The 27,713-nt window shown below is 43.3% G+C and overlaps 2 protein-coding genes across 7 annotated transcripts; one reads left to right on the forward strand and one right to left on the reverse strand.

The window, feature by feature from the left end:
* LOC121578420 (T-cell leukemia translocation-altered gene protein homolog) lies at window positions 1-19,953 on the reverse strand. Of its 3 annotated transcripts, XR_006002769.2 has the most exons (4): window positions 19,452-19,953; window positions 11,297-11,351; window positions 860-980; window positions 1-262 (listed from the first exon to the last, which is right to left on the reverse strand). XR_006002769.2 is itself a non-coding variant. In XM_041892786.2 (3 exons), exons 1-3 carry the CDS (start codon window positions 19,660-19,662, stop codon window positions 938-940), a joined length of 309 nt encoding a protein of 102 aa, XP_041748720.1. In that variant the 5' UTR covers window positions 19,663-19,952; the 3' UTR covers window positions 1-937. The 3 variants fall into 3 exon arrangements, 2 of the variants coding, with proteins under 2 accessions (XP_041748720.1, XP_041748721.1); XM_041892786.2 differs by having other exon boundaries at window positions 1-980; window positions 19,452-19,952; XM_041892787.2 differs by having other exon boundaries at window positions 1-980; window positions 11,263-11,351; window positions 19,452-19,941.
* Window positions 18,708-27,448, forward strand: mon1bb (MON1 secretory trafficking family member Bb). 4 transcript variants are annotated; one of them, XM_045223894.1, is made up of 6 exons: window positions 18,708-18,726; window positions 21,941-22,044; window positions 22,819-23,406; window positions 23,573-24,365; window positions 26,321-26,468; window positions 26,756-27,448. In XM_045223894.1, the coding sequence occupies exons 2-6, from the start codon at window positions 21,957-21,959 to the stop codon at window positions 26,975-26,977; spliced, it is 1,839 nt and encodes a 612-aa protein (XP_045079829.1). In that variant the 5' UTR covers window positions 18,708-18,726; window positions 21,941-21,956; the 3' UTR covers window positions 26,978-27,448. The 4 variants fall into 4 exon arrangements, with proteins under 4 accessions (XP_045079829.1, XP_041748795.2, XP_045079827.1 ...); XM_041892861.2 differs by lacking the exon at window positions 18,708-18,726 and adding an exon at window positions 20,890-21,000; XM_045223892.1 differs by lacking the exon at window positions 18,708-18,726 and adding an exon at window positions 21,009-21,279.
* The last annotated feature ends 265 nt before the right edge of the window (window positions 27,449-27,713 follow it).

The raw sequence follows: 27,713 nt of genomic DNA on the forward strand, positions 1-27,713 counted from the left end.
TGAATTTTAAACACAATTCTTTAATAAGTACCAATCAATTGCACAAGACCATTAATTACAAAATGTACAATAAATTTGCCTTCTCCATTTGACTGCTACAGGTACCTACCTGTACCTGAGACAATAAAAGGCATTAATGGCCTTCACTGTTTTATATTTTCACAGCAATCAGAAGAGTCACAGAGGCCTCATGCATTTGCTCCTTCTCAATATGGATGTTCCAGCCATAGAAGGGGTGTACAACGGGTATAATAAGGTGAGGCTGTCAAGAAAAAGAAATCAGAGTTTGAGGGGAGCTGCCATTTGATGTAAGGCTTCTATCTTTGACCACTTCTCCACAGTAGACTTGCTCCAGCTCGCTCTTCACGGATTACTATGTAGCCTTGCTCCAGTGGAAATAAAAACAGAAACCATCTCTTCTCAGAACAGCTCCTTATTCATACAATAACATGTTATGAACATAACAGCAGTCACACCCATCAACAACTCTCACAGCAGTTGTTGAGTCTTTTCAGATTCTGTCTACCGGTAGATTAGAATAACATTTCGGTTCAATCTACAGCCAATCAAAGGACATAGAGCCGGATGGATATTTTTTCATGTCTCACCAATCAAAAAGGGGTAAAAATGAACACGAGGAGCTACATTTTTAAAGATATGAGATTTTAAAAGATGGCATTTGAGAGAATATCTTAGCATATCGCATGGTGTGGCTGTCTGGATGTAAACTGAGCCTGATAACCGTTACATCTTCATAACAACCGTCCAGGGAAAAGTATTTTTCAGCTCAAGAGTAAGGAAGCGTCCGTAGGCTCATCTCATCAATGAACTCCAGCCCATTTGAAAAGGCACAACATACCAAGTCTGTGTCCACTCAGCAACACTGTCTGATTAGACAGAGAGCAAGTAGTGTGTAGTCCAACTTATGTCCGGTCTGTCACTCACGGTGTGTCTTGAGGGTGTCTCCTGCAGCACTCTCCCTGACAGATAGAAAACATTATCACAATCACTCACCAATGTAACAGACAAGGAAAGGAATCCTACCTACTGCTTTTTTTGTAATTGTAATTGTAATATATTTTTTAACAATACAATAAAACACATACAAATGACAACACACCTGCCCAGACCCACCTGCTCACACCCCCATCTCCAGGGCCCGCATCACTCTCTGCCACATGGCCTCAAACTGCACCATTTTGTTTCTCTTCGTCGCCCACGCACTTTCAACATTTAGATAATAAATCATTTGACCTTTCCATTGTGTTAATAATAGAGGATTGGTTGATTTCCAGTTTAAGTATATGTTTTTTTCAAGATGATTGAAGAGAAAAGTATCTCACTGCACCCCGATATGGCATGTCTTGAAATATGCAGACAGGTGGATTAAAAGTACATTTACATTGTAATACTTTTGACAGCCAACCTAACTCCGCCCATAACTTTTAGACTTCATAGCATTCCCAGAAGGCATGGATTATTGAGTCATTGTTAGTTTTACAAAAAGACACGACTACCGTTGTGCTGTAGAATTTGTGAATTTTGTCCCTTGTGTAATAAATTCCATACATTAGCTTACAGTGGCTTGCGAAAGTATTCACCCCCCTTGGCATTTTTCCTATTTTGTTGCCTTAAAACCTGGAATTAAAATTGATTTTTGGGGGGTTTGTATCATTTGATTTACACAACATGCCTACCACTTTGAAGATGCAAAATATATATTTTTGTGAAATAACACAAAAAAACTGAAAACTTGAGCGTTTATAACTATTCACCCCCCCAAAGTCAATACTTTGTAGAGCCACCTTTTGCAGCAATTTCAGCTGCAAGTATCTTGGGGTATGTCTCTATAAGCTTGGCACATCTAGCCACTGGGATTTTTGCCCATTCTTCAAGGCAAAACTGCTCCAGCTCCTTCAAGTTGGATGGGTTACGCTGGGGTACAGCAATCTTTAAGTCATACCACAGATTCGCAATTGGATTGAGGTCTGGGCTTTGACTAGGCCATTCCAAGACATTTAAATGTTTCCCCTTACAACACTCGAATGTTGCTTTAGCAGTATGCTTGGGGTCATTGTCCTGCTGCAAGGTGAACCTCCGTCCCAGTCTCAAATCTCTGGAAGACTGAAACAGGTTTCCCTCAAGAATTTCCCTGTATTTAGCTCCATCCATCATTCCTTCAATTCTGACCAGTTTCCCAGTCCCTGCCGATGAAAAACATCCCCACAGCATGTTTGCTTATTTCATTCTTTAAGCAATGGCTTTTTTCTGGCCACGCTTCTGTAAAGCCCAGCTCTGTGGAGTGTACGGCTTAAAGTGGTCCTATGGACAGATACTCCAATCGCCGCTGTGGAGCTTTGCAGCTCCTTCAGGGTTATATTTGGTCTCTTTGTTGCCTCTCTGATTAATGCCCTCCTTGCCTGGTCCGTGAGTTTTGGTGGGCGGCCCTCTCTTGGCAGGTTTGTTGTGGTGCCATATTCTTCACATTTTTTAATAATGGATTTAATGTTGCTCCCAGGGATGTTCAACATTTCAGATATATTTTTTTATAACCCAACCCTGATCTGTACTTCTCCACAACTTTGTCCCGGACCTGTTTGGAGAGCTCCTTGGTCTTCATGGTGCTGCTTGCTTGGTGGTGCCCCTTGCTTAGTGGTGTTGCAGACTTTGGGGCCTTTCAGAACAGGTGTATATATCCTGAGATCATGTGACAGATCATGTGACACTTAGATTGCACACAGGTGAACTTTATTTAACTAATTATGTGACTTCTGAATGTAATTGGTTGCACCAGATCTTATTTAGGGGCTTCATAGCAAAGGGGGTGAATACATATGCATGTACCACTTTTCCGTTATTTATATTTTAGAATTTTTTGAAACAAGTTCTTTTTTTCCATTTCACTTCACCAATATGTCCATTACATGAAATCCAAATCCAAATCCATTTAAATTACAGGTTGTAATGCAACAAAATAGGAAAAACGGTATACTGTATTAAGCGTACATTTTAGTTAACTGTAATTTCATTAGTTATGTTCCAACATTCCCTCCATCTTGTGCCAATATCCGTTCTTTTTAAGTCTTGGTTCCAATTGTTTACATTTTAAAAAAAGATTGTCAGTTGGATAGGCTCTCTGCAAGTTTTTGTATATCTTACTTGTCATATGAATATCCTTTTCTGACTCAAATAGGATTCCCTCAAGATTGCTCTGATGTCCAAAATAGAAAAGTCTTGATAGGAAAATTAAGTTGCATGTATTTGAAAATATCTACATTGGTCAGTCCAAAATAGCTTTTTAATGCTGTCATGGAAATATATGTATTTCCTATTACCATGTCATTTATGGTTTCTATGCCTTTAGTTTTCCATGTGGACCAATTTATCAGTGAATTCTGAAAAGCTATCCAAGGATTGTTCCATAGGGTTGCGTTTTTAGGGAGTGATATTGGTTCTTGTAGAATATTTCATTTTCTTCCATATTGTTATAGTGTTCTTAACTATGAATTTGTTAATGGTCTTCGCTTTATCCTTTGAAAATAGACACGAAAAGATTATGGGGATGAGCATGCACATCTTCAATATGTACCCATTGTTCCTCTTTAGTGCATTTAACTGTGTGTCGCAAGTAAAAAAGCCCTGGGTGGCGAGTTGATACAATTCCAAGTCTGAAAGGTTAAAACCCTCAGACTTAGGAAGATGTAAAACTTTCCTTTTTGTTCTATGAGTTTTATTTGCCAATATAAAAGTCTTATGGCCGAGTATACTTTTTTAAAGAATGTCTTCAGTGGGATAATTGGTATTACTGAGAATAAATATAAAAACTTTGGGAGCCATGCTATTCTGAAGAGGTTTATTCTAGCTGGAAGATTTATGGGAAGATTTTTCCATTTAATTAGATCTGCTTTCATATTGTTGAGTGATGGGATAAAGTTATCTATATATATATATTTGTTGTTTGTTGTCACTTATTAAGCATCCTAAGCATTTTATATTTTGTTGTGGTCCATTTAAAGGATTGCTGTAGATCACGAGTTATTTTTCCTATTGCCATTATTTCATTTTTCCCCATGTAAATGTTATATCCTGATATTTTAGAATATTCTGAAAATATGTTTTTGCAAGGGGGGCATAGAGTTTAATATTGGTCAGGTATATCAGGTGATAATCTGCAAATAAGTATATATATTCATGTTTACCAATACCTGTTATGTTTCGGTCCTGTCTAATTCTTTCTGCAAGAGGTTCATTGCCAGTGCAAACAGGAGGGGGGAGACAGGACATCGCTGTCTTGTGCCCCTTTCTAAAGCAATTTAATCAGATAATGTATTATTTGTGTATATTTTTGCTTTAGGATATTTATATATTTCATTTAATATTTCAGCTGGGAAGTTGAAAGCTTCCAAAGTTTTGAATAGAACAGGCCATTCAAAACAGCCAAAAGCCTTTTTCGGCAATAATCAACAGCCTTATTGATAAATCTATATCTTGTTTTTTTGCACATTGTATTAAACTGAAACATGTTCTTGTACACTGAGTGTACAAAACATTAGGAACACCTGCTCTTTCCATGACAGACTGACCAGGTGAATCTAGGTGAAAGCTATGATCCCTTATTGATGTCACCTTTTAAATCCACTTCAAATCAATGTCGATGAAGGGGAGGAGACAGGTTAAATAAGGATTTTAGACAATTGAGACATGGATTGTGTATGTGTGCCATTCAGAGGGTGAATCAAAAAAGTATTTATCTTCCTTTGAACGGGGTATGGTAGTAGGTGCAACGCTCACTTGTTTGAGTGTGTCAAGAAGTGCAGCGCTGCTGGGTTTCACGCTCAACAGTATCCCGTGTGTATCAAGAATGGTCCACCACCCAAAGGACATCCAGCCAACTTGACACAAATGTGGGATGCATTGGAGTCAACATGGGCCAGCATCCCTGTGAAACGCTTTCAACACCTTGTAGTCCATGCCCCGACAAATGGAGGCTGTTCTGAGGACAAAAGGGGTGCAACTCAATATTAGGAAGGTGTTCCTAACATTTTGCACACTCAGTGTATTTGTTTGTGTCTATTTTTAATATACAGTTTGATATGTATCAAATATGTTTTTAGTGTTTATTTTTTGTCTGCTGATAATTGCTTCAGGGTTGTTGAGTCTAAGAAGGCTGTAGGATCAGTCTAACCCTTGAGAAAAAAGATTGCAGTCAGAGTGCAGTATAACTGCAGTACACTGTAGTATAACTGTAGTTAGAGTTCATTATAACTTCAATATGCTGCAAATACTGCGTCCAAAATAGCACTTTTTTACTGCAGTAATTTTGCAGTATAACTGCAGTTAATCTGGAAAAACTGCTTCCAAAATACCGGTCGACTGCAGTTACTGCACATTTACTGTAGTTTCAAAACTGCAATCTTTTTTTTTTTTTAAGGGAACTCTTGTTTAATTCTGATTATTATAGATTTTCATAGAAGCTTTTAAAATTGTCATTAATCGCGTTGTTGTTTCTAATTAACGCATTTGTATCTTTATCTTTTTAAATGATAACTGTTTTTGTCAGCTTCCTGCTTCCCCTGTTTGTCTCCTGGCCTCTAGAGGTCAGCTGTGTTCCCCTTTGCCTTAGTTTTTCCTCATGTGTCCTAATTAGCTTATCTATGTCACCTGTGCCTTGTTTCCCCTTGAGTATTTTAGCTGTGTGTTTTCCCCTTGTTTCTCACTTGGTTGTTGCGTCCTGTCTATGTGTCTCCTGCTTTGTCCCACCGTATCAGTCCTAGTAAGTTATTCGAAGTTATCTTTAGTTTGTTTTTCTCCCCTCGGGGAGTTGTTTTGTTTTGCCTCCTGTTTTGGAACATTAAATCTACTTACCTGGAGTATTGCCTTGGGTGTTTCATTTGGGTCCTACAACATCTCCTCTGTGGCTAAGGGGTAGTACCCCCAGCTCTACACATTTGAGACCGGAGTTCTAGCCCGGCTTGTGACAGAATAACCAAGTCAATCATGGACCCAGAAACACTCAGTTCCCAGGACCTGTTGGCGGTGATCATTCGACATGAGGCTTCTTTCCAGCGCCATGAAGCCGTTCTCAGCCGACAAGAGGAGCTGATGGCTAGACATTCTCAACTCCTGGCCGAAATGATGAGTTCCCTTCACCAGCTCTTTGAACGCCTCCTTGGTTCTCCCCCTTCCCCCGGTCACCTCCCAGTGACGACAGGCCTTCTCGGTTGGCGGAGCCCCCGACTACCACCTCCCAAGCCCTTTTCTGGGGATCCAAGCTCTTGTCAGGGTTTCCTCACCCAATGCTCCCTCACCTTCGAGCTCCAACCCTCAAGTTTTCCCACAGACCGTTCCAAGATTGCCTACCTCATTACCCTTCTTTCAGACAAGGCGCTCGCCTGGGCCTCTGCGGTGTGGCAGTCCCAGGAGGCCTGTTGTGACTCCCACGCTGCATTTGTAGAAGAGTTCAAGCGGGTGTTCGATCATCCTGTCAGTGGGCGGGAGGCTTCCAAGCGCCTACTGTCTCTCCGTCAGGGCCCCGAAGCACGGCAGATTTTGCCATTGAGTTCGAACCATAGCAGCAAGGAGCGGATGGAATGATGAAGCGCTGAGGGTCTGCTTTCAGGGAGGGTTATCTGAGCCCCTTCAAGATGAGTTAGTCACCCGTGAACCAGCTGAAGATCTCGAGTCCCTCATAGCCTTGGCCATCCGCCTGGACAATCGTCTAAGAGAGCGGAGAACGGCTCGCCGTCAGGTGTCTCAGTCCCAAGTTCCTCTGAGCAGCTCTGTTTCTCCTGTTTGGACTCCGTCATTCAGAGCTGCCCCGGCTCCTGAACTGCCCCAGGATTCCCCGGAGAGCATGCAGTTAGGCCGTTCCAGGCTTTCTTCCAACGAAAGGGAACGTCGCATGAGGGAGCGTCGGTGCCTCTACTGCGGGGTTGCCGGCCACTTCCGCTCCACTTGCCCCGAGCTGGGAAACGCCTGTCCCCGCCCAGCTACAGGAGGGTTGTGATGGGGAAAATTAGAGCTCCTCCTACTAACGCGGTCCTAGCTATTCCAGCCACTCTGTCCTGGGAGGGCCACCAGCATCGGGTCCAGGCTATGATCGATTCCGGTGCCGCAGGTGATTTTATGGATGTAACCTTGGCTAAGGAACTTAAGATCCCTACCCAACTACTTCCTCAACCCCAGGCAGTTACAGCCTTAGATGGCAGACCTCTGGAACCAGGAAAAGTTACTGAGGCGACTCAGTCCCTGCGACTTACCATCTCTCAACACCAGCAGGAGGAGACCTTCTATCTCATTGACTCTCCCGAGTATCCTATTATCCTGGGTCACCCTTGGCTATGCAGACATAATCCCCAGATCGACTGGCCTACTGGCACCATTCTTAGCTGGGGTCCCACTTGCCAACTCACCTGCATGCTTCAGAGTTCCTCAGCCCCTAGTACCCAGTTTCAAGAGTCTGTTGACGTCTCCCGAGTCCCCAGTGTTTACCATCGGTTCAAAGCAGTGTTCAGCAAGGCCCGGGCTACTGCCTTACCGCCTCATCGCACTTATGACTGTGCCATTGATCTACTCCCTGGGTGCTGCCCTCCTAGAGGTCGGATCTTTTCCTTGTCCTCCCCGAGCACGCTGCTATGGACACCTACATTAAGGAGTCCTTGGCAGCCGGCCTCATCTATGCCTCTACTTCCCGGCTGGGGCGGGCTTCTTTTTTTGTTGAAAAGAAAGACGGGGGTCTGAGGCCTTGTATTGATTACCGGGGACTCAACAAGATCACGGTTCGGAATCGATACCCTCTTCCTCTCATGGCCACTGCTTTTGAGCTGCTTCAAGGGGCTTCCATTTTTACTAAGCTGGATCTCCGCCAATGCTTACCATCTCGTGCGGATCCGGCCAGGAGACGAATGGAAGACGGCGTTCAACACGCCCACGGGACACTATGAATATCGGGTGATGCCGTTCGGGCTCACCAATGCCCCCGCAGTATTCCAAGCCCTGATTAATGATGTTCTCCGGGATATGCTTAATCTGTTCGTCTTCGTGTACCTGGACGATATCCTCATCTTCTCGAGGTCACTGAAGGAGCATGAGGGGCATGTTAGCCGGGTTCTCCAGAGGCTCCTTGACAATCACCTCTACGTTAAGCCTGAGAAGTGTGAATTTCATGTTTCTCAGACTCAGTTTCTCGGGTTTATTGTCACTCCCGGGCACCTAGAGATGGATCCCAAGAAGGTCAAGGCGGTCCACGATTGGCCCACACCTGCCACGGTCAAGGAGGTTCAACGGTTCATTGGCTTTTCTAACTTCTATCGGAAGTTCATCAAGAATTTCAGCTCGGTGGTAGCCCCCTTGACGACGCTTACCAAGGGAGGAGGGACCAAGATTCACTGGGGTCCGGAAGCAGCAGGGGCCTTCGAGGATCTCAAGCGCCGCTTCACTTCTGCTCCGATTCTGGTGACCCTGACCCAGAGAGACCTTTCGTGGTGGAGGTGGACGCCTCAGAGGTGGGGGGTGGGAGCCGTCCTGTCACAGAGGGGTGCGGATGGGAGATTACACCCTTGTGCCTTCATGTCTCGCCGCCTGTCTGAGGCCGAGCGCAACTACCACGTGGGGGATCTAGAGTTGCTTGCGGTTAAACTGGCCTTGGAAGAGTGGCGCCATTGGCTTGAGGGGGCTCAGCACCCTTTCCAGGTTCTCACAGACCACAAGAACCTGGAATATCTCCCAACAGGCTAAGCGGATGAACCCTCGGCAAGCACGATGGTCCCTTTTCTTTAATCGATTCCAGTTCATCCTGACTTACCGACCTGGCACCAAGAACGTCAAGCCGGATGCTCTGTCTCGAGTCTATTCTCCCGAGGTACAAGAGAAGCCCTTGGCATCGATTATTCCGAGGTCTAGGATCGTCGCACCTCTTCAGTGGGAACTAGAAAGAGGGGTAGAGAAGCTCTTGCCCATGAGCCCGATCCAGGCGGTGGTCCTGCCGGTCGCCTGTACGTTTCTCTCTCGGTTCGGGCCCGTGTCTTGCAGTGGGGTCATGAGTCGCCCTTGACATGCCATCCTGGCAGTGCTCGCGACACTGGAGTTCCTCCGACGGCGGTTTTGGTGGCCGTCCATCAAGAAGGACGTGCAGGTCTATGTTGAGGCCTGCCCTGTGTGCAACCAGGGAAAGTCGACACGCCAGCGACCCCAGGGACTGCTCCATCCCTTACCTGTTCCTCGAAGGCCATGGTCACACCTTTCTCTGGACTTTGTTACGGGACTTCCTCTATCCCAGGGCAACACCGTCATCCTTGTGGTGGTAGACCGTTTCTCTAAGGCTGCCCGGTTTATTCCCCTGCCCAAGCTGCCCTCGGCTAAGGAGACGGCGGAGCTCCTCATGAACCATGTCTTCCGGATATTTGGCATTCCCCTGGACGTGGTCTCTGACCGAGGTCCCCAATTCTCGTCCCGGTTTTGGGGGGCCTTCTGCAGGCTTATTGGGGCCACAGCCAGCCTATCGTCAGGATTCCATCCAGAGTCTAATGGCCAAACGGAACGGATTAATCAGGATCTGGAGACCACCCTGCGGTGTATGGCGGCCAGTAATCCCACGTCTTGGGCCACCTATATCATTTGGGCTGAATATGCCCACAACACCCTCCAGTCCTCAGCCACCGGATTGTCCCCCTTCGAATGCCAGTTCGGTTACAACCCTCCTTTGTTTCCAGAGGAAGAGGCGCAAGTTGGTGTTCCCTCGGCCCAGCGCTTTGTCCAACGCTGTAGGCGGACCTGGAAGAAGGCCAGGTGTACCCTCCTTCGGACCTCCCAGAGATACCAAAGTCAGGCTAATCGCCACCGCCGGACGGCCCCTAGTTTCCGAGCTGGTCAGAGAGTTTGGTTGGCCACTAAGAACTTGCCCCTCCGGGTCGAATCCAAGAAGCTTTCCCAGAGATACATCGGCCCTTTCCGCATTTTCTAGAAAGGTTAACCCTGTGTCGTATCGTTTAGTTCTGCCTCGCTCCCTTAGAGTTAACCCCACTTTCCATGTTTCACTCCTTAAACCTGTCTTGTCTTCTCCTTTGCCCCCCACACAGACCCCCCGCCACCTCCCAGGATCATAGACGGCCAGCCAGCCTACACAGTCCGCCGGATACTGGACTCCCGGAGGGTCCAGAACTCTCTGCAGTATCTGGTGGACTGGGAGGGCTACGGGCCAGAGGAGCGCTCCTGGGTTCCGGCCAGGGACATCCTGGACCCAGGGTTGATCCGAGATTTTCGCACCCTGGGGCCAGGGTGTTCTGGAAGGAACGTCAGGAGTCGTTCCTAGAGGAGGGGGTACTGTCAGCTTCCTGCTTCCCCTGTTTGTCTCCTGGCCTCTAGAGGTCAGCTGTGTTCCCCTTTGCCTTAGTTTTTCCTCATGTGTCCTAATTAGCTTATCTATGTCACCTGTGCCTTGTTTCCCCTTGAGTATTTTAGCTGTGTGTTTTCCCCTTGTTTCTCACTTGGTTGTTGCGTCCTGTCTATGTGTCTCCTGCTTTGTCCCACCGTATCAGTCCTAGTAAGTTATTCGAAGTTATCTTTAGTTTGTTTTTTCTCCCTCGGGGAGTTGTTTTGTTTTGCCTCCTGTTTTGGAACATTAAATCTACTTACCTGGAGTATTGCCTTGGGTGTTTCATTTGGGTCCTACAACATCTCCTCTGTGGCTAAGGGGTAGTACCCCCAGCTCTACACATTTGAGACCGGAGTTCTAGCCCGGCTTGTGACATGTTTTGGCGCGTATTTGTTTTGTGAGGGCTGCGAGATGTTTACCATGTTTATTAACCATTAATAGTATGCTTTATTTGTAGTTGTTTGCTCTCTTCAAAAGTAAAATATCATATTCCTGCTTAAGTTTAGAAATGTTATTTTCTTCTTTACCTTGTAAAGATTTTTTTATGGACTTTAATTTTTTTTAATAATTTTAATAATAATTAAAATGTCTAACTTAGATTTAACTTTCAGAGTATGAGCTTATCATTCCCCTAATGTACACCTTAAAAGTAACCCAAATTATATAGGGGGGGGGTCGGCTTTTCTCTGTCCGCTGTCTACATTTGTAATGGTAAAGGTTTTTATTTTTTCATTTAGGTACACCTACCGCTTTTAACAGTAGGAAGCAACCAACTAGCCTTACCAACTAAATTCATAATGGGAAAATCAAATGTGTGGAGTCCAGTGCAGTTAGCTAGAGAAAAGGACACTGTATAGTGACTAGAGAATAACAGTCAGTATTAGGGGTACCTGGAGGGAGACACATGGATGCTTGGCCACCTACCATCCACTGCGGTGAGGTGCAGTGTCAGGTGTGCCTCCATTCTGTCCACCAGTACCTAAATGTTAGAGCACAACAATACGTTAGCTAGCACTTCATGACAGCTAGCTTCGACCGCAACTGGATTCTAATTTGACGGTTTATACAGATCAAGCCCAATGAATCAGAATCCAGTTGCGGTTGGAGCTACATGGCAGTATGCCTTTCAGACATAGAACTAGCTACAATTTGAAACGGCGTGATATTTGAATGCTTCCATACAGCTACAGCCGTTACACAGTAGATAGTGGTCGAGTTCGTTTCGCATGCCCCAGTGCCCTGGGTGGGTGGAGATTTCACTTAAGGACCAATGGATTGGTCTAAACTGAGCAACCTCTGCCCACCTGGGGCACTGGGCCATGCAAATTGAACTCGCCCAGTGTAAAGCATAGCACAGAGAATTTTAGATCAAACTTTAGTTGCCGATACTTCCTCAATTCCCGACTTGGAAGACAATGCATGTCTTCTAAACTTCCATGTTTCTGTTTGAAAATGCTTGGTTATTTAATTAAATATTTGTTTTGCTACATGAAGTAATCCATGCCGCGATCTTGTCTATTTCAAATCTTCTCATTGATCGAGACAGGCGAGTGTCAACCAATGATGCATATAAACCCTGGATTGCTGATGCTACTGTATGTATTGATTATTGTGAGGCTTTGAAGCCACTGGTCGGCCATACGGGCACTCCTGAACAGTCCTTAATAGGAATGAATGGAATTCTACAGTGTTTCAATTAAATGTTTCAAGGACAAAATGACATGTACAGTTGAAGTCGGAAGTTTACATACACCTTAGCCAAATACATTTAAACTCAGTTTTTCACAATTTCTGACATTTAATCCTAGTAAGAATTCCCTGTCTTAGGTCAGTTAGGATCACCATTTTATTTTAAGAATGTGAAATGTCAGAATAATAGTAGCGAGAATGATTTATTTAAGCTTTTATTTCTTTCATCACATTCCCAGTGGGTCAGAAGTTTACATACACTCAATTAGTATTTGGTAGCATTGCCTTTAAAATTGTTTAACTTGGGTCAAACGTTTCAGGTAGCCTTCCACAAGATTCCCACAATTAATTGGGTGAATTCTGGACCATTCCTCCTGACAGAGCGGGTGTAACTGAGTCAGGTTTGTAGGCCTCCTTGCTCGCACACGCTTTTTCAGTTCTGCCCAAAAATGTTCTATAGGATTAAGGTCAGGGCTTTGTGATGGCCACTCCAATACCTTGACTTTGTTGTCCTTAAGCCATTTTGCCACAACTTTGGAAGTATGCTTGGGGTCATTGTCCGTTTGGAAGACCCATTTCCAGACTGATGTCTTGAGATGTTGCTTCAATATATCCACATAATTTTCCATCCTCTTGATGCCATCTATTTTGTAAAGTGCACCAGTCCCTCCTGCAGCAAAGCACCCCCACAGCATGATGCTGCCACCCCTGTGCTTCACGGTTGGGATGGTGTTCTTCGGCTTGCAAGCTACCCCCTTTTTTCCTCCAAACATAACGATGGTCATTATGGCCAAACAGTTCTATTTTTGTTTCATCAGACCATAGGACATTTCTCCAAAAAGTACGATCTTTGTCCCCATGTGCAGTTGCAAACCGTAGTCTGTCTTTTTTATGGTGGTTTTAGAGCAGTGGCTTCTTCCTTGCTCAGCGGCCTTTCAGGTTATGTCGATATAAGACTTGTTTTACTGTGGATATAGATACTTTTGTACCTGTTTCCTCCAGCATCTTCACAAGGTCCTTTGCTGTTGTTCTGGGATTGATTTGCACTTTTCGCATTAAAGTACGTTAATCTCTAGGAGACAGACCGCGTCTCCTTCCTGAGCGGTATGACAGCTGCGTGGTCCCATGCTGTTTATACTTGCGTATACAGATGAACGTGGTACCTTCAGGCATTTGGAAATTGCTCCCAAGGATGAACCAGACTTGTAGCGGTCTACAATTTTCTTTCTGAGGTCTTGGCTTATTTCTTTTGATTTTCCCATGATGTCAAGCAAAGAGGCACTGAGTTTGAAGGTAGGTCTTGAAATACATCCACAGGTACACCTACAATTGACTTAAATGATGTCAATTAGCCTATCAGAAGCTTCTAAAGCCATGACATTTTCTGGAATTTTCCAAGCTGTTTAAAGGCACAGTCAACTTAGTGTATGTAAACTTCTGACCCACTGGAATTGTGATACAGTGAATTATAAGTGAAATAATCTGTCTGTAAACAACTGTTGTAAAAATGACTTGTGTCATGCACAAAGTAGATGACTTGCCAAAACTATAGTTTGTTAACAAGAAATTTGTGGAGTGGTTGAAAAACGAGTTTTAATGACTCCAACCTAAGTGTATGTAAACGTCCAACTTCAACTGTACAAAGAAACGTCAATAGAAAAACAGGAAATGCAGCTAGTTTGCTGTCATTCCAGCTTCAGTTTATAGTGATTGTGTTAGCCGTGTAGTTGGCTATCTCTTCTGAACATTGACCTGGCGAGAGAGCAAATGTTCTATGCCAGGCGAAATGGCACATCATTAGCTCATTGTTATGTATCCCCCCAAAAAAATACTAGAAAACAGCTTAAACAAAAGTAAATGCAGCTACTTTGCTGTTATTCTGGCTACACTGTTTGACGTGACTGTGTTAGCCAAAGTTGGCTAGCTGGTAAGCAAGGGATAAGAACGTTGCCAGCCATCATGGCAAGTTCGCTTTGATCTCAAAAACGCATCTCCCGACTGCATGATTGACAGACCGCTTGTGCCTGTCAATGCAGGCCTACAATAATTATACTCTGGTGCGCTCTGCAGAGATTGGGAGGATAGAGGACAGTGCACAACACATTGCATCCGGAGGACACTGATCCAACTCTGATAGGAGTAGCCTAAATTGTTTGATAGTGCTTTTTGCGTGATTTTTTTTTACTTGTCCATTTGGACAACATAAATGTTTGTCCTACTTAAAAATATATATATATAATAATACTTGCCCCGGGCAAGTGGACAAGCCTTAATGTCAAGCCCTGGATACCCCCAAAATTCCTTAAGTAGTACTTCAAAGTATCTTTACTTAGTTACATTATACCAGTGGTTCCCAGCCAGGTGTACTAGGACCCCTGGGGGTACTTGGCCTATCCACAGGGGGTACTTGAGAAGACTCATGAGACCATATGCCTACTGGTAAAAAGCACATGAGGGGGTACTTCAGGGCCCATGCCCAGGCAAACCGGCGACCCTGGGATCCCCATCATATGTTAGCAAAAAAAATTATAATCAAGTCTTATCATCTGTTAAATGATAATGGAAAGTAGAAGTAATCAAAATATATTTTGGGGGGATTTGTTTTTGTGAAAAATAATTAATGAATATCGGTAGCTATAGTTCATATCCATATTATTCATATTTGATTCAGTGATTGAAATTATGACCCCATCCCTCGATAGCCTATTGGGCAACGGAAGCACTTCTTACCACGAGATCGCCTTGCTATTCATGTTGAATGTCAATTTAAGCAAGCTGCTAAATCTACTGTGTAGGCTATCTAAAATTAGATGTAGGCCTATCAGGGGCTATAGGCTACCTGCATATAGCTAACCAAACCATGGCTAAATGGAATTACAATCATAAACCCAGATTTTAGTTAGTAGCCTATGCCTATTGAAATGACAAGTCAATCTCCCAAATAGGCCATTTAGAACGGTTTGTAGTCTTAACATCTGGCACTTAATAAAGGCACAACTGCCAGAAAATAGCCTAACATTCGTTTTTTGAAGTTTATTTCTTTATTAGTCACATTAGCACGCAATGATTCTTATTGATGGAAAAACGATTTTTGCTTAAGGTCGTTCAAAGTTAAATCGAGATTCCTTCTTAATAGGCCCTTTTCACGTGACGTCAGACAACTTCCGTTCTGCCGCGATGCAGGTTATGTTTACATCCGGTGTCGCTTAGGAACGCTTAGCTAGTAGCACATCATTATGGAGTTCACCCAGTCCCTTTCACATCTGCCACCAATACGACTTAACGACGTAGAACGACTTGCTGACAAGTGGTCCCTTACTTCAAGATCGAAGCTTGATAAAGGCTACAAGTTCTTCGTTGAAGGTTACCTGTTTGATTATGAAGGTACGTGTTTATCTTTATTTAGCTTAAATTAGCCCTATGCTAGCGAAGGTTATGAGCTGACGAAGTTTCTGTTTTGCAGCCTCTTTTTAATATTACTGCTGTTTGTATCGACCGTAAGATAAGAGTCAGTAATGTATTAATGGCTAATGCTGCGCCCTTTCTCCCAATCACTGTATTGAAACAGTCTCAAGTGTAGTTAACGGTGAGGTGACAGTGAGAGGGCGATGTTACAGGTCCATGAAGAAAAATGAGGAGGCTCATCGGCTTCAGGTTTCTCAGATAAACAGTTCTCTAACATTATGATAAGATAGGTTAAGATAGATAAGTTTTCTTTTTGTTGTGTTTTGCTGCGGTTGCAGATTTAATAAGAATGATTCCACAATGTTCCACTGTGGATCAGTTTGTTTCTCAGTCTGAGCTCTGATTTTGTATCATTAAACTTAATACACAACGAAATTCTAACAAACCGATGTGGGTTGTTGACGGCAATAAAGACTGGGAAAGATTCTGTGATAACTCAAAATGTTCAAATTTTCGATAAGTGTTGGCACTACTTGTCAAAGGTTTCAGAACAGCCAATTTTTCTTAATTAAAAAAAGAAATTGGGTTTTGAAAATTGTGTACAGTAGTTTATAATGAAACGCAGAAAAAATGTTTTGTAAGTACAGCACTAATTGTTATGTCTCTATGAACAGGTTACACTAGACTCTGCAGAGGTTCCTGTGGTACTCAATCACATGTCATGTTCCTGCTCTGCTGGGAAAGCACTATGTAATCACATAGTAGCACTTCTTTTTCAAAGTGCTCACTATGTTACCATGGGCTTTAAGACAGTGCCATTGCCTCTGTCATGCACCAGCGCACTGCAGACCTGGCACCGGCCTAGGACACAGGTCAGACATTATTTGTTACACTGATGCAGAACTTTGCAGTTTGTATTGACTTTTGACAATGTATTGTTCATCATTATTATATCACAGGGAATTGTACCAGAGGCCACCAATGATATGGCGGTGTGTAAACCAGCGGCTAAGAAAAAAACAAGTGTCAGAGCTGGTGTGAAGTGCACACTGTACCGAGCCTATGATGGTGAGTCTGAATGAGCCCCCGCCTGTACTAGAGCACAAAGACTTTAGTGCATTTCTAAAATAATACAAACATAAAAGTGATTATTATTTGTTACTTTTTATATAGACTTTCAGTGGATATTTTTTTATTTGTATTAGAAGCATGTACGAGACTGGATGAGTGTGGTTGTCTTTTTTTAGTGAAAAAGATAAGGTGGCATTTAATGAAATCTAAACTTGACATATCTCACTTTCATGCCAGGGCCTATTCCGGATCCTCACGTCATGGCCAGTGCTGAGAAACTGAAAGACATCCGTCCACAACCAGGGATTTGCAAATTGCTGCACGGGCTTGAGGGCCTTAATTTGGTGGACTCTAAATTTGGCCCTGTGCCATTTGGGTCTGTGCTTTCTTACCAGTGCCCTCTAGAATTAAGTAGAGATATTATTAAACACCCTGGTGCCAGTGAGTTTCCTCAGTTGCCTATTGAAGGTTACAACTTTAAATTTCCCATTGATTTTGAGCCCAACTACATACAACAATGTCATTTGGACAGCCTGATTGTGTCAGAGGAGATGTCTGCTGCTATTGAAGCAGAAACAAGAATGCAGTCAGAATGCCAGCTGTGGAGCCAGGTACGCAAACCCCGACTGACAGCCAGCAGATTCCGTGAAATATGCCATGTTCGTGGGGGGAGTTGTCTGCCAAGGCTTTGGCAACCCGCATTCTGAGAGGAACTCCTCAGACAGCTGCTATGAGAAGAGGGTTGGATCTGGAACCTGAGATACTGAGGCAATATTCTGATTTTTGTGATGTCTCTCTGAAACAATGCGGGGTCATCATCCACCCTGATTCACCTCACCTTGCAGCCAGCCCGGATGCTAAAGTCTTCTGCCCAACAGAAGCACCACCATTTGGTCTTGCTGAGGTTAAGAGTTGCGATGTTGAAAATGTTACCCAAGTTAAACACCTGATCACAGTTAAAGGCCAGGCCTGCCTTAAGAAGAGCCACAAATACTACTATCAGGTTGAAGGCCAACTCGCCTTAAGCGGACTTCAGTGGTGTGACTTCATTACAGATACCCGCACTGACTTCACAGTTGAGAGAATCTTTAGGGATGAGGAGATTATCCACTCAATGCGACAGAAGCTTGATCATTTCTATTATAACATCTACATGGATGTCTTCTTAAGTTATAAAACATAAGGCAGAATTTTATGTGTAAATAGTGTTAAGGTAAATGTGGAAGGTGAACCTTTGACATTTTTTTCTTTAACTGCAAATTAACTTGTCATATACTGTATATCTCCTATGTACTGAAACACACATTTTGAAAAGGATTGTGATGTAAATGTCGACATGTTTTTCTTTAACTGCAAATGAACTTAATTGTGTTATATACTGTATATCTATGTATTGAAATACAAATTTTGAAAAGGATTGCGATGTTGTAAATGCTCTTACCAAAATCAAAAAGGATTGGAAGCAGTTGCTTGCAAACATATATTTAATAGTTCCATCAGTGCCATGACACATAAGCACATAACATGGTTAATAGTTGGATATTTTTACAATATATCACATTAGGTTCATTAATAGCTATGAAAAAGTTATTACCCTTAACAAAAACATACAGTATAACATTAGATCAATTAAATTACCAACAAAGTTAATTCATATTTACATTTTTTTGTACATACAATACAGTAATATAAAAGTACTTCTATTTACAGCCCATCTAGCTTACTCAGGAAATATACAACTTCCAGTTGACAAAAACATCAGACTGGTTTGTCTCCTTTAATGTCAAGAGGTCCCTGATAGTTCGACATGAGGCAGCAGATGGCCCACAGCTGATTCACTGAACCCACTGTGGAAAGAGGAACAAGCCCATCCCAGATATGGTACTCCTTCACCCTCCGTATGGCCCTCTCGACTAAAATCCTCAGCCGGGCGATGGCCTGGGTCTTAAGAGTGTCTCCCTGCTGAGCTGAGGAGATTTTTACGGGAAGATACGGGAATTTCTGTTTGTTGTTTGAACAAAATGGTACACTGCAATAGCATCTTCTCGAAGATTGTGCCATGCTTCGGGTGTTGGATGGGATACTGTTGCGATACAGACACCGGGAGAAAAGAAACAGCTAAATTAACATTCAGCTTTGACCAGGAATCAATATTTATCTAGCTATCATGCACAACAGTATTTGAATAGGTGAGTTACTATACATTCATGAATAAACTAACTGCCTAACAAAGGGTTAGATAGCTAGCTAAGTAAACTTGTTACATTACAGCCAGGCAGCAATGTAACGCTACCTTTTAACGTTATCGGTATCTGGTACTAAGTTGTTGTTAGCTAACGTTAGCCCACTTTTAAGTAACTAAGGCAGTGAACAATTATGAATTAACAATAACGTTAGCAAGTTACAAACCATTGCATATACGTAAACATTATTACTCTTAACTTTACTAATTTAACTTAAACGTACCTCAGAAGAGAAGTCTCAGGTTACGGGCGAACGGAAGTGAAGTTAACCTGCTACGCGGAAAGGCGGAAGTTAGATGACGTCATCGTGAAAAGGGCCTATTCAGTCGATAAGGTTATGGGAAAAATGTTTATTGGCTAAATGTGGCAACTCCGCTATTGCTGATTTTTTTTAAATGTCATATATATGAGACTTTGTCGGCCCAAATGAACCCGATGACCCAAATGTGGGGATCTGGCACATGGACTAAAGCCAGGAATTTGAAGTATTGGTTGGACGAAAATCCTCTGTGCTATTCTATGCATTACACTACCTACTGTGTAACGGCTGTATGGTATGGAAGCGTTCACATATCACCGCCGTTTCAAAATGTAGCTAGCTAGCATAGACCTAAACGTCATTGTGGCAAACATTCTATGATGAATGTTAGTTAGTTTACTGTAGCGCTCACCTTGTCGGTAATACATATCGTTCACAGTGTTTCCGTAAACTCTCCAAGCGAAGTGGATGGCAATGAGACTGACAACGAGCCAGCTAAACAAGATCTTGAATATTGACACTCTCATATCATTAGCCAACCAGTCATCCACGAATTCGGAAAGAAACGACACAAACCCGTCCACAATACGGGATAAAAACTCGAAATCCCACGGCTCTTCCATTTTATAAAACACCACCCAACGTGTATGATTTGTCAAAAAACATGTCTTACCTAAACCAGTTAACGTTAGGTTATGTTCAAGGCTGAGTAGATGGCTAACGGGTGATGCGCTGACTGTTACAATTCACCACATTCCTCAAAAAGATTTAGGCGTAATCTCACAAGATGTAAATATTTGCTTTTAGTATTAGCTACTTATCCCGGAGTTTCTAAACCCAGATGCGAAACATCGCGAGACTTCCGGGAACGCTTGCGAAACAGATGAAGCAGACCAGGGTGTTTGAGAAGTCTGTGGCCGTGTTCGAGAGCATCAAAACCGTGATTTATCTAGTGACGTGCAGTTCGCGAACGATTCGTTCTTTTTGAACTACTCTTTTTACTAACTCGAGAATCATAATTCGTTAATTTTATTCATTCGTTTAACCTGCTAGTGTTGGCAACAATGAGTCCTACAGCAGGATTAATACACGCTCCTCCGGCTCAGCGGCTCCAGAGACATGCTCCGACCACCAACTGTCTGTCATAGAAGCACAGAGAAATAGATCATGAACATAGAGAAGAAAAATACATGTTTAGAACTGATCATTAGAGAAGGATTACTTTTATACTATCCCAGGTATTCCTTAAAGAGGTAGGGTTTCTTAAGTAGTTGAACATGTTATTACTCCAACCTCGTGAAAGTCACAAACTGACATGTTTTCATTTTCGTCAAAAATAACTTTAAAAAATCAAGGAGTGCCTTTGATTTGAAGGCCTGCACATGCACAGTTCAAATCAAATCACATTTTATTTGTCACACGCGCCGAATACAACAGGTGTAGACCTTACAGTGGAATGATAACTTACGAGACCTTAACCAACAATGCAGAGTTTTAAAAAGTAAGTAAGAAAAATGTGCTAAATAAACTGAAGGAAAAATAGTAACACAATAAAATAACAATGATGAGGCTATATACAAGGAGTAATGTGTACATGTAGGTACTAGTAAAGAGACTGTGCATAGATAATAAACAGAGTAGCAGCAGTGTATGTGAAGGAATGTGAATGTATGTGTGTGTTTGTGGCTTCAATATGCATGTGTGTGTGTTTTGTGTGTGCGTTGGAGTGTCAGTGTAGTATGTTTGAGTGTGTAGTTAGAGTCCAATGAGTGTACATCGAGCCTATGCAAGAGAGTCAGTTATAACCGTGCTTCTAGACCCGAACCCTGGCCCCTTGCCCTGGAACGAACCCTGACTGTGGGGAGGGGGGAGTTTCTCCTCTCATTGGTTTGTTACTTGCTCCATCTAAATTATCATTGGACAACGTATCCTGTCACCACTGGGATTCCGGATGTGCTGTTGTGAGTGTAAAAATTGTTTTTCGGCAATTTGCCTACCAGTTATATAGCCTAAATTCACGTTATACCCGACGATTTAACAACAGAATATCAAAACGTAGCTAAGCTTTGTTTTTTTGTACAATATTTCAAGTTATGTCAGTGTGCGGAAAAACTGGTGTTGGGGAGCACTGGAATGTATTTGGCTGGCTAGTGAGGGTAGCCTGCAATAAAAAACATGCAGGAAGAAAAGCTAAATAATACAATCTAGCTAACTATCTTATTTGCCAGCTAGCTAGGTAGGTAAGTAATCAGCTAGCGAACTAACGTTAATCGGTTTAATCCAATTAGCTAGAATAAAATGCGTTTTCATTTAGACTTTACGGTAGCTAGCTATGATGATGTTAGAATACAAGGCGTTTTCATTTAGACCTAACGTTAGCATTGCAATGATGATGTGTTGTTCAGGGGCCGGTTTCCCAAAAGCATCTTACGGCTAAACTTATCTTAGAATATATATATATATAGTTCCAAATTATGAACTTAACCATAAGATGCTTTTTGGGAAACCGGGCCCTGGTTTAGATGCAAATTGGCTTCCCCCTGTCTGTGGCTTCAGCTGTTTTAAGAAATGAACGACTCAAGTTGAAATGTAAAAGCGTTATTAGTAGATAAAGCTAACGTTGCGAGTAACATACGACTACTTAGCTATGTTCTTACTCCAGGGGCTTTAATCTTATCAAGATGCAAGTGAGTGCTTGCTACGGAAGCTAAAGCCACATATCCGCTGACCTATTTTAACAAGGCTTGTCATCTAGGCCTTAGCAACTTGAATTACCCGTTTGTGGCCAGCTGCGTAGCTCGTCGGTAGTGGTGTCCTGTTGTAGGATGACAGGAACTGTTAGCTGAATATCAAATGAATGACTAGTATGCCAATGAATGCATCATTTTCTTTGATTTACAGTGTCTGTGATGTCAACATGGACAGAGATGACAGTCAAGAAAAAGGAGAGAGAGAGGAGATAACGAGTTGTGATCCACCCTCTGTTGACTGCATCCTGTCAACTGGTATGAAATGCCTTTCTTATAGCATGTGACATCTAATCTAGAATGAAAGTTAGCTTATCTTTAATCCTCTAGAGCACATGTGTCAAACTCATTCCACGGAGGGCCGAGTGGCTGCGGGTTTTCGCTCCTCCCTTGTCCTTGATTGATGAATTAAGGTCACTAATTAGTAAGGAACTCCCCACACATGGTTGTCTAGGGCTTAATTGAAAGGAAAAACCAAAAACCTGCAGACACTAGGCCCTCCATGGAATGAGTTTGACACCCCTGCTCTAGAGTCTACTAAACTAACATATGGCATTGTTTTAAGATGGTCATACCAAGGATCATTTAGATATTTGAGTTAGAATTTTAGGACCCCTTTAGGTGTATATATACAAAAATATTGATGAAATATTGAATTTGGCCTTACTGCTATTAGCTCATAGAAACGCATTGAATAACAGATTCATACATGGAAAAACAGAAGGAAGTTTGTTTTGAAGAGTCTGGCCTATAACTGACTGACACTTTTCACCACAGATGCGGAAGGCCTATATCGGCGGATGCGGTGAATTGAGACGCAGCCCATGCAAAAAACAGATATCTCTAGCTTAAACAGACATATTTTTATGGGGATTGTTTAATTATGCTAGTTGGATTTCTGCGGGGCTGCGGAAATTGACTGAAGAGGTTTAATGTCAATGTAGCTGATTGTGAAATGCCTCCACACAGCAAGTAGGGAGATCTGCAGTGTTTGTGATTCTTTTACTGAGTTGATTATTGTCTGATTTTCAGGTTCTTCTTATCACACTCCTGCCCTGCCCTCTGACAATCACACAGTTCCTGAGCCTGCTGGACCAGTGGGAGGAGACAAAAACACCAATGTGACTTTAGAGGAGCCTACAAATCCACCTACATCAGAATCTATGGGAGAGAAGGGACTACAAGCAGCTCCTGTTCTGGTAAAAGAGGAAGAGACTGATGCGTGCAGTAAGACAGAATATCAGAACTGTTCAGGTGGTCAACCAGAGACTGTCCCAGAGGAGGTTTCAGCTGAGAATGGGCAGGACGACTCAGGGGAGTTTATGGTCACTATGTTGGCCAGAGGTAAACTGGAGGAGCAAGGTGTGGGAGTGAAGAGGCGTTCCTCTCCACTGTCAGAGACTGGCGCCCCAGAGGCCCCCCCATCCCACCGTGATGAAGACGTGACGGCGGAGAGCTGGAGGCAGCACAGGAAGCATGTGTTTATCCTGAGTGAAGCAGGGAAGCCCATTTACTCCCGCTATGGCAGTGAAGAGGCACTGTCGTCCACCATGGGAGTCATGATGGCACTGGTGTCCTTTGTCCAGAGTAGTGACAACATGATCCGCTCTGTCTACTCAGGTGAGAATTTCTAGAATTTCCTTACGTTCATGACTATGACAATAACTGTTACTGAAGGTGTATTTAACAGTTCACTATAGGTGTTTATTCATCATCCTTTGCTCCCCGTGTACAGCTTTACATCAGGTTTTTTCAGTGTCTGTTCTCTCTACCCTCTCCCCCTCAGATGGGCACACGGTGGTGTTCATGCAGAAGGGTCCTCTGGTGCTGGTGTCTGTGTCGAGCAGCCGTCAGTCAGAGCAGCAGCTGCGTGGTGAGCTGCTCTACGTCTACTACCAGATCATCAGCATGCTCACCCAGGCCAGCATCGCACGCATCTTCGAACACAAGAAGAACTATGACCTGCGGCGACTACTGGTCGGCTCCGAAAAGATCCTAGACGGCCTCCTCAACCTGGTGGACTCGGACCCCAGCTTCCTGCTGGCAGCGGTGCACTGCCTGCCACTGGCCTCCTCTCTCAGGGACTCTCTCAGCCAGATCCTGCAGAAGGCCATCACCACCAACCTGGTCTTCTCAATCCTCATCGCCAAGAACCAGCTGCTCACCATCGTCCAGGAGAAGACGGTGATCGAGGACGCCAGGCTGGAGCCTGCTGACGTCCACCTCCTACTCAACCTCATTGGGGCCTCCTCTGCCTTCCAGGCCGGAGAGATCTGGACTCCCATCTGCTTGCCTCTCTTTAACCCTGACTGTTACTTCTATGCCTACATCTCCTACCTGGACCCTCCAGAATGCACTGTGTGTCTGCTGCTGCTCTCTACGGATAAGGAGGCCTTTTATGCGGTGGCAGAGTGTAAGAGGAGGATAGAGGAGGCCATGCTGGCTCAGAGCTCCCTGAGCCTCATAGCCAAGGCCCACTCCTACAGTGTGAGCCAGGTGGGCGTCTCAGACCTCAGGCACTTCATGTACAAGCCCTTTGATGTGCCAGACAACCACAAGCAGCTCACCCAGTTCACCAGGTAGGTGGTATCTATTCTGTTGGCTTTTGTAACCTTTATCCAGTGAATGGTTATGAATGATTCACATCGGTCTATTTCATTTAACTTCTTTTTTTAATGTACTTTTTGGACTAAATATACTCTGGATAGTGGTTCTGCAGTGTGTTTAATGTGCAGAAAGATTAGCCTACAAACATAATTACTCAAAAAAGGAATGTCAAAGGTAAACGTAAAAAAACATGTGCCTCAGGTCAGATCACATGCATCCTCCAGTAGGCCTGTTGCTTATGATTACCATGGTAATATTATGGAATCATAGAAATTGAAAGTGCATGATATCCATGATGATACTAATAAGATTGTATCATTCTCACTGTAAGAAAAAGCATGCCTTCAAGTATTTCTTATTTATCTTGATTGGTAGCTTTGGGTTTCTTATTAGATGAGTTGTACCAGTGAACACAACCTTGCAAAATCTTATACATCTGGGGAAATAAATATTCACCATGCAATGCTGCGTCACAGAAAGGCTAACATTTCAGTCTAACTTACATTAGAGCATGATCAAAGTTGGAGAAGCAAACACGTTTATTTTGCTAAACACATTATTGTTTGGCAATTCCCCTTTGATGTACAGTGCATTCGGAAAGTATTCAGACCCCTTGACTTTTTCCACAATTTGTTACGTTACAGCCTTATTCTAAAATTGATTACATAGTTTTTGTCCCCTCATCAATCTACACACAATAGCCTAATTAAAAATGTAAATAAAAACTGAAATATCACATTTTACATAAGTATTCAGACCCTTTAGTCAGTACTTTGTTGAAGCACCTTTGGCAGCGATTACAGCCTTGAGTCTTCTTGGGTATGACGCTACAAGCTTGGCACACCTGTATTTGAGGAGTTTCTCCCATTCTTCTCTGCAGATCCTCTCAAGTTCTTTCAGGTTGGATGGGGAGCCTCGCTGCACAGCTATTTTCGGGTCTCTCCAGAGATGTTAGATTGGGTTCAAGTCCGGACTCTGGCTGAGCCACTCAAGGACATTCAGAGACTTGTCCCGAAGCCACTCCTGCGTTGTCTTGGCTGTGTGCTTAGGGTCGTTGTCCTGTTGGAAGGTGAACCTTCGCCCCAGTCTGAGGTCCCGAGCGCTCTGGAGCAGGTTTTCATCAAGGATCTCTCTGTACTTTGCTCTGTCCATCTTTCCCTCGATCCTGACTGGTCTACCATTCCCTGCCGCTGAAACACATCCCCACAGCATGATGCTGCCACCACCATGCTTCACCGAAGGGATGGTTCCAGGTTACCTGCAAAGTGATGCTTGGCATTCAGGCCAAAGAGTTCATTCTTGGTTTCAACAGACCAGAGAATCTTGTTTCTCGTGGTCTGCGAGTCCTTTAGGTGCCTTTTGGCAAACTACAAGCGTGCTGTCATGTGCTTTTTACTGAGGAGTGGTTTCAGTCTGGCCACTCTATCACCAAGTCCCTTCTCCCCCGATTGCTCAGTTTGGCTGGGCGGCCAGCTCTAGGAAGGGCCTTGGTTGGTTCCAAACTTCTTCCATGTAAGAATGATGAAGGCCACCATGTTCTTGGGGACCTTCAATGCTGCAGAATTGTTTTGGTACAGTTCCCCAGAAACATCTCAAGGATGATCAATGGAAACAGGATGCACCTGAGCTCAATTTCGAGTCTCAGAGCAAAGGGTCTGAATACTTATGTAAATAAGGTATTTCTGTGCAAACATTTCTAACAACCTGTTTTCACTTTGTCATTATGGGGTATTGTGTGTAGATTGATGAGGAATTTTTATTTATTTAATCCATTTTAGAATAAGGCTGTAACGTAACAATGTGGAAAAACTCAAAGGGTCTGAATACTTTCCGAATGCACTGTATACCATTGGCCGATATGCACTGCATAATGTCTGAGGTCTTGCTCTGTCCTTGTTTAAAACATTTAATGTGCTGTTGATTTCAGCCCAGAGATGGAGGCTCCCTACAGCACCGAGGAGGAGAGGATGAGGCTGCTGGACCTGTACCGCTACATGCACGGTCGCATCCACAGCTCCTCCCGGCCCCTCAAGCTCATCTACCACGTAGCAGAGAGGGAAACCCTGCTGGCCTGGGTATGTCACTCCCACATGGTTTTACACGTGGAAGTGTTACTATGGGCAGTTCTCTATACTGGAGGCTGTTTTAGTCTGGAGTCTTGGTCTCACTGACCTGCATTCTGATGTAGATCTGAAGTTCAAGGGTTTACATTGTAGTATGTGAGCTATTTTGGATTGTTGCTAGCATTCATGTTACATACTTTTCAGCTCAATGGAACATACTTTGTAAATTACTGTTATTTGAAACTGTTGAAATGGATCTGCTAAGTCAACTTATTGAATCTCTGTCCTTTACTCTATAGGTCACAAGTAAATTTGAATTGTACACCTGCTTCAGCCCCTTGGTGACTAAGGCCTGTGCCATTAACGCCATAACCAAGCTTCTACGGTGGATCAAGAAGGAGGAGGACCGTCTCTTTATCCGATACCCACCCAAGTATTCAACCACCCCTAACCCCAGCAAAAGCTCCCGAAGGTCTGACCAGCAGGACTCAACAGATAATGGCTTCATGTCTCTCCTATAGAGCTGCTCGAGCCCTGTGCTTAGCCCTGGCTATTCTACTCTGTCAACAAAGTTTGTACACTGGTTCTACAAGAGGTTTGGCACAGGCCACATCCTACATCTTTGGGTACTTCATTGAACTTTAACCACTGGACTATTTAAGGAGGACTTGCCTTTTTGACACTTTCAGACTCTATTACTTCTGTATCTTTATGAGAAAGCATGTATAGTAACTGCATTAGTGCTCTTTTAGATTACAGTCGAACAAGTTGATGTTCAGTGAATCTGTAAAGAGAAAGCAAACATTTTTAAATTGGCTAGTGGTGGAACATTGAAGATCATTTTCAATGATATTGAGGTGTTTTATATAGTTTTATTCTATTGTAACAATGGTGAGAACTCGAATGTATCATATCAAAGACTTGTTACATACAACTATTGCAATTCAAGCTTTCATGGTCATTGACACTGTAGCACATGACAAAAATTAAATGGACTACCTTCATTATACAGAACTGCTCTTGAATTTGTTTAACTACCTTCATAATTATTGCTAGAAACCTTAGATGTTGACAGGCTGACATGAGTGTGGTTATTGGTGGGATGAACAGGAAATTAAAAAGCATGAATATCTGATTTTGAAATCACATCTTCATCAAAATTGGAAGGATTACCACTCTAGTATGTGTATATTTGTTTTGATATGACCTCTACATGTTATTCTCAGTTGATACAATTGCTAAACAATTGTTTGATTT

This window comes from Coregonus clupeaformis, chromosome 12 (assembly GCF_020615455.1).
Source record: "Coregonus clupeaformis isolate EN_2021a chromosome 12, ASM2061545v1, whole genome shotgun sequence".
NCBI classification, from domain to species: domain Eukaryota; kingdom Metazoa; phylum Chordata; class Actinopteri; order Salmoniformes; family Salmonidae; genus Coregonus; species Coregonus clupeaformis.